Here is a 7,235-nt window from a genome sequence, read left to right as displayed (position 1 = left end):
TGGTCACAGACAGAACCGCAGGAGAGTTCTACACTATGTTGAGACACAGAACACGTGGTCACAGACAGAACCGCAGGAGAGTTCTACAGTGTTGACAAGCAGAACACGTGGTCACAGGCAGAACCGCAGGCGGGTTCTACACTGTATTGACACGCAGAACACGTGGTCACAGACAGAACCGCAGGCGAGCAGAAGCTGTTTAACTTTGTGGACAGCTGAGAGAACCGATCCCTCCACCATCCTAAGAGGAAACGGAGGTACGTCGGCCATGTTTATGACACAAGGTCTGTTGCCAGGGTGTTGGAGGACTAGTTCTTCCACATATTCTGACGTGAGCCAGGACTTCACCTCCACCTCGCTCCGCAGAAAACGTGTCACGCTCTTCGACAGCACCAGTACCCCCGTCATCCCCGGTGCTTCACCACCACAGTGGTTTGACAAAACCTCATAAAATCCATCCCCCTCTATCACTCAGTTTCCATCAGTACTGACAGGACCTACACAGCCTCCATCCTCCCAGGAGCTGCTCCCCGGCCTGGCTCCACCGCCTCCGGCCACGGCTGCGCCCTCTCCGCGCTCTCCTCCACTAAGGTCCGGCAGTTGAGGATGAGCGGGGGCAGCGGGATGCTCCGCGCCAGCTCCTCGATGTGATGGACCAACTCCAAGGTCTTGAACTGTGTGACTTTGGCCAGCTCCAGCGTCTTGGTGGAGGTGATGATGGGGATCTGCTTGGCCACGTCGAAGGCTCTCTGGAGCTTCTCGGCACCGTCCGTGTGGAAGAACTCGTTGATGGCTCGCTCCGTCTCCTTCAGGTGGCTGCTGACCATGCAAAGGCGCGCCGCGTTGAGGATCATGGTGATGACGAAGGTCACCAAGCAGACTGTGATGTAGTACACACCCAGGCCGCTGTCGGTGTGAGCCACGCGTAGTGTGACGGTGTAGGCGGCGGTCCCAGCGGCGCCAGAGGCCACGCAGGTGTAGCGGCCTCGGTCGCTGAAGTGGACCACGGTAATGTTTAGGCCTCCGTTCTCCTGTATCAGCCACCTTCTGCCTTAATCACAAAGAAACACAGGACAGCAGAGGACGTTTTAGTTTGACAACGCCACACTCATTTCTGTGACTGATAAGAAAATAAACCACGTGACATGGGAGGTACAGACCCATCACACGCTGAGACACTCATCCAGCAGACGCTTTCATCCACAGGAGTTTACAAACCAGTCTGAAATTAGCAGATACATTCGAGTGCTACCAGCTGCCCTCATAGAGTGCTACATAGTAGCCATATCATAGTAGTACTAGATGACGTAGTAGCAGTAGTAGTGGTACATTTGCTACATAGTCATCTTTAAACAGCCAACAGTACACGTCATGTGTACATCTAGTGTGTGTCTCGGATTATCAGGATGCATGAATGGGCGAGTCAACAGTGACACATATCAGTATAACAGACATAAGACAGACAAAAGAACAGACATAAGACAGACAACATAACAGACATAAGACAGACAACATAACAGACATAAGACAGACAACATAACAGACATAAGACAGACAACATGACAGACATAAGACAGACAACATGACAGACATAAGACAGACAACATGACAGACATAAGACAGACAACATGACAGACATAAGACAGACAACATGACAGACATAAGACAGACAACATGACAGACATAAGACAGACAACATGACAGACATAAGACAGACAACATGACAGACATAAGACAGACAGCATGACAGACATAAGACAGACAACATGACAGACATAAGACAGACAACATGACAGACATAAGACAGACAACATGACAGACATAAGACAGACAACATAACAGACATAAGACAGACAACATAACAGACATAAGACAGACAACATAACAGACATAAGACAGACAACATAACAGACATAAGACAGACAACATAACAGACATAAGACAGACAACATAACAGACATAAGACAGACAACATAACAGACATAAGACAGACAACATAACAGACATAAGACAGACAACATAACAGACATAAGACAGACAACATAACAGACATAAGACAGACAACATAACAGACATAAGACAGACAACATAACAGACATAAGACAGACAACATAACAGACATAAGACGGACAACATAACAGACATAAGACAGACAACATAACAGACATAAGACGGACAACATAACAGACATAAGACGGACAACATAACAGACATAAGACGGACAACATAACAGACATAAGACGGACAACATAACAGACATAAGACGGACAACATAACAGACATAAGACAGACAACATAACAGACATAAGACAGACAACATAACAGACATAAGACAGACAACATAACAGACATAAGACAGACAACATAACAGACATAAGACAGACAACATAACAGACATAAGACAGACAACATAACAGACATAAGACAGACAACATAACAGACATAAGACAGACAACATAACAGACATAAGACAGACAACATAACAGACATAAGACAGACAACATAACAGACATAAGACAGACAACATAACAGACATAAGACAGACAACATAACAGACATAAGACAGACAACATAACAGACATAAGACAGACAACATAACAGACATAAGACAGACAACATAACAGACATAAGACAGACAACATAACAGACATAAGACAGACAACATAACAGACATAAGACAGACAACATAACAGACGTGTCCCCACCACGGCAGCAGCAGCAGGCACCAAGAACACCAATGGCGTTCAAATAAGTAAGAGCAATATACTAATAGAGGATTAATATTATTATTACGAGTAATATTAGCTGCAAAGTGTCCCCTGAGACCATTCCAGGACTACAGTAGACCAGGAAGAGGAAGCCTGTAGGACAAGGTCTGGACCTGGAGCCTGCCCCTGTTGCAGAGGGTTGAGCAGGAGGCAAGTACACGTACATGCAGGTGTTACGTCATACTACAGGGTGAAAGGGGATCCCCGTGGTTTGGGAACTGCACGTGATTTACCTTCGTCCAGTTCGCTCAGCAGGAGCCCCTTTGAGTTGTACCACTGGACACCAAGATGGGCCCCGGTCACGTTGCACCGGATCAACACGCTGGCCCCCTCCTTCACCACCACGCTCCCGCCAGCGGGGAGATCCTGGGGCTCCTCCGCCGTCACGCACAGGAGGAGGAGAGGGAGGAGGAGGAGCGTGTTGTGCCTCACGCCGTTCAGCAGCGGGTGTTTCTCCTGCCACATGGTGGCGATGTCATGAGTCACGCGCTCGCGCAGCCGAGCGGGCAGGAACCTGAAAAACAGGAGCGGCACCACAGGCGTGCTGAAGGGCAATCGGCGCACAAAGGAAAACGTTCGAGAACTAATTTCACAGAGTTAACATGACACCACTCTAGCACGATACATATGTCGCTGGGGTAAAAGGCCCACACGTAACCAGATAACAAATCTCACCAATTAACAAAACCACCATTTATATCCGGCACGCGCACCTGTTGATGGGCCGCTGACAGCCGAGGGCTGGCACTGATAATAATTATAATTAAATACTCTTAATTCCCCACTGCAGCCTGTTACAAGCACGTGGCACAGCCCGTCAGCTCGGTATTCCGGCTAGAAACGAAAAGGAAAAAGTTTTTCAAACCCTTTTTGTCTTTACGCGTAGACACACGAACAGTCAGCGGCGCCTGCGCGCACCTTCTTCCTCTAACAGTGGGCGTGGCTACCTGTCAGCGCGAGACAGCCCCAGCAGTGGTGGTGGCGGCGGTAGTAGTTCTTATTATTTACTAACAGGATAAGCTCACCAAATAGCTGCAGGTGGAATATTCGTGGTTTTCCGGAAATATGATCGGGTTTGTTTCCCCCCCCCCTCGTTAATTTATGAAACCAGAAGATGAAAATGCATTTCCCCTACCGCTCGTTAGGGGGCAGTGTGTTCTGTAATGGGAGCCGCGCCGCGACCGGAAGAGAGACGCTCCGTCGTGATACGTATGACGTGGCCCATTGTGGCGTCAAGTGTGTTGTTGTCGGAGCCAGGTAAGGATGGAGGGTCCCGCCGCAGGCTGGGGGTCCGGCCGCGCCTCGCTGTGCGGGGTGTGAAGCCGTCGCGGGGGCGCGGTCGGGCAGCAAGGTGGCGGCAGTAAGGCGGGAAGTTGTTGTTTCTCACCGGGCAGAAGGAAAACCAACGATACAGGCAGATTTCACTCCGCCCTTTCTACTCTTTTATTGCATAATAACGCCTCGTGGACACGAGCGTTGCTGTCAACAGTGCAGAAAGTGTAGAGTCCTTCATCGCCGATACTACCAGTCACTAAGTCAGGAGGCTGCCCTGATTCTACATTAGAGTTCGCATGTTTTATTAAACAGTACCTGTAACTGGGTAACACAACCCCACAACAAATCTGGCGATGTTGTCGTTCGCTGGTCTTAAAGGCTGCGTTACAGTAAAGTGTTGTCGTTACGTTACAGTAAAGTCTTGTCGTTCCCTGGTTGCGTTACAGTAAAGTGTTGTCGTTCCCTGGCTGCGTTACAGTAAAGAGTTGTCGTTCCCTGGCTGCGTTACAGTAAAGTGTTGTCGTTCCCTGGCTGCGTTACAGTAAAGTGTTGTCGTTCCCTGGCTGCGTTACAGTAAAGTGTTGTCGTTACGTTACAGTAAAGCGTTGTCGTTCCCTGGCTGTGTTACAGTAAAGTGTTGTCGTTCCCTGGTTGCGTTACAGTAAAGCGTTGTCGTTCCCTGGCTGCGTTACAGTAAAGTGTTGTCATTCCCTGGTTGCGTTACAGTAAAGTGTTGTCGTTACGTTACAGTAAAGCGTTGTCGTTCCCTGGCTGCGTTACAGTAAAGAGTTGTCATTGCGTTACAGTAAAGCGTTGTCGTTCCCTGGCTGCGTTACAGTAAAGTGTTGTCGTTCCCTGGCTACGTTACAGTAAAGTCTTGTCGTTCCCTGGCTGCGTTACAGTAAAGTGTTGTCGTTCCCCGGCTGCATTACAGTAAAGTGTTGTCGTTCACCGGCTGCGTTACAGTAAAGTCTTGTCGTTCCCTGGCTGCGTTACAGTAAAGTGTTGTCGTTCCCTGGCTGCATTACAGTAAAGTGTTGTCGTTCACCGGCTGCGTTACAGTAAAGTGTTGTCGTTCCCTGGTTGCGTTACAGTAAAGTGTTGTCGTTCCCTGGCTGTGTTACAGTAAAGCGTTGTCGTTCCCTGGCTACGTTACAGTAAAGTCTTGTCGTTCCCTGGCTGCGTTACAGTAAAGTGTTGTCGTTCCCTGGCTGCATTACAGTAAAGTGTTGTCGTTCCCCGGCTGCGTTACAGTAAAGTGTTGTCGTTCCCTGGTTGCGTTACAGTAAAGTGTTGTCGTTCCCTGGCTGCGTTACAGTAAAGCGTTGTCGTTCCCTGGCTGCATTACAGTAAAGTGTTGTCGTTACGTTACAGTAAAGTCTTGTCGTTCCCTGGTTGCGTTACAGTAAAGTGTTGTCGTTCCCCGGCTGCGTTACAGTAAAGTGTTGTCGTTCCCTGGCTGCGTTACAGTAAAGTGTTGTGGTTCCCTGGCTGCGTTACAGTAAAGTGTTGTCGTTCCCTGGCTGTGTTACAGTAAAGTGTTGTCGTTCCCTGGCTGCGTTACAGTAAAGTGTTGTCGTTCCCTGGCTGCGTTACAGTAAAGTGTTGTCGTTCCCTGGCTGTGTTACAGTAAAGTGTTGTCGTTACGTTACAGTAAAGTTTTGTCGTTCCCTGGTTGCGTTACAGTAAAGTGTTGTCATTCCCTGGTTGCGTTACAGTAAAGTCTTGTCGTTCCCTGGTTGCGTTAAAGTAAAGTGTTGTCGTTCCCTGGCTGCGTTACAGTAAAGCGTTGTCGTTCCCTGGCTGCATTACAGTAAAGTGTTGTCGTTACGTTACAGTAAAGTCTTGTCGTTCCCTGGTTGCGTTACAGTAAAGTGTTGTCGTTCCCCGTCTGCGTTACAGTAAAGTGTTGTCGTTCCCTGGCTGCATTACAGTACAGTGTTGTGGTTCCCTGGCTGCGTTACAGTAAAGTGTTGTCGTTCCCTGGCTGTGTTACAGTAAAGTGTTGTCGTTCCCTGGCTGCGTTACAGTAAAGTGTTGTCGTTCCCTGGCTGTGTTACAGTAAAGTGTTGTCGTTCCCTGGCTGCGTTACAGTAAAGCGTTGTCGTTCCCTGGTTGCGTTACAGTAAAGCGGTGTCGTTCCCTGGCTGCGTTACAGTGAAGTGTTGTCGTTCCCTGGATGCGTTACAGTAAAGCGGTGTCGTTCCCTGGCTGCGTTACAGTAAAGTGTTTTCGTTCCCTGGTTGCGTTACAGTAAAGTGTTGTCGTTACGTTACAGTAAAGCGTTGTCGTTCCCTGGCTGCGTTACAGTAAAGAGTTGTCATTACGTTACAGTAAAGCGTTGTCGTTCCCTGGCTGCGTTACAGTAAAGTGTTGTCGTTCCCTGGCTGCGTTACAGTAAAGTGTTGTCGTTCCCTGGCTGCGTTACAGTAAAGTGTTGTCGTTCCCCGGCTGCGTTACAGTAAAGTGTTGTCGTTCCCTGGTTGCGTTACAGTAAAGTCTTGTCGTTCCCTGGCTGCGTTACAGTAAAGTGTTGTCGTTCCCTGGCTGCGTTACAGTAAAGCGTTGTCGTTCCCTGGCTGCGTTACAGTAAAGTGTTGTCGTTACGTTACAGTAAAGTTTTGTCGTTCCCTGGTTGCGTTACAGTAAAGTGTTGTCGTTCCCTGGCTGCGTTACAGTAAAGTGTTGTCGTTACGTTACAGTAAAGTGTTGTCGTTCCCTGGCTGCGTTACAGTAAAGTGTTGTCGTTCCCTGGTTGCGTTACAGTAAAGAGTTGTCGTTGCGTTACAGTAAAGTGTTGTCGTTCCCTGGCTGCGTTACGGTGAAGTGTTGTCGTTCCCTGGCTGCGTTACAGTAAAGTGTTGTCGTTCCCTGGCTACGTTACGGTGAAGTGTTGTCGTTCCCCGGCTGCGTTACAGTAAAGTGTTGTCGTTACGTTACAGTAAAGTGTTGTCGTTCCCTGGCTGCGTTACAGTAGTGTTGTCGTTCCCCGGCTGCGTTACAGTAAAGTGTTGTCGTTCCCTGGCTGCGTTACAGTAAAGTGTTGTCATTACGTTACAGTAAAGTGTTGTCGTTCCCTGGCTGCGTTGCAGTAGTGTTGTCGTTCCCTGGTTGCGTTACAGTAAAGTGTTGTCGTTCCCCGGCTGCGTTACAGTAAAGTGTTGTCGTTCCCCGGCTGCGTTACAGTAAAGT

The 7,235-nt window shown here is 48.6% G+C and overlaps 2 protein-coding genes across 2 annotated transcripts in view; one reads left to right on the top strand and one right to left on the bottom strand.

Annotated features, from left to right (window-relative positions):
* Nucleotides 1–497: 497 nt before the first annotated feature.
* On the bottom strand, nt 498–3,233 carry LOC130116459 (microfibrillar-associated protein 3-like). Its single transcript, XM_056284364.1, has 2 exons — nt 3,002–3,233; nt 498–1,051 (listed from the first exon to the last, which is right to left on the bottom strand). Exons 1-2 carry the CDS (start codon nt 3,231–3,233, stop codon nt 498–500), a joined length of 786 nt encoding a protein of 261 aa, XP_056140339.1.
* Nucleotides 3,234–3,972: 739 nt separating this feature from the next.
* fam114a2 (family with sequence similarity 114 member A2) overlaps nt 3,973–7,235 on the top strand; it is a 34,616-nt gene continuing 31,353 nt past the window's right edge. Inside the window, exon 1 of the mRNA XM_056284889.1 lies at nt 3,973–4,025. Within this exon, the coding sequence (XP_056140864.1) occupies nt 3,980–4,025 (46 nt within the window). The 5' untranslated portion in view covers nt 3,973–3,979. The remainder of the gene's footprint in view (nt 4,026–7,235) is intronic.

This window comes from Lampris incognitus, chromosome 8 (assembly GCF_029633865.1).
Source record: "Lampris incognitus isolate fLamInc1 chromosome 8, fLamInc1.hap2, whole genome shotgun sequence".
In the NCBI taxonomy this organism is placed as follows: domain Eukaryota; kingdom Metazoa; phylum Chordata; class Actinopteri; order Lampriformes; family Lampridae; genus Lampris; species Lampris incognitus.
Note: the sequence above shows the minus strand (reverse complement) of the source record. Positions and strands in the feature narration are given on the sequence as shown.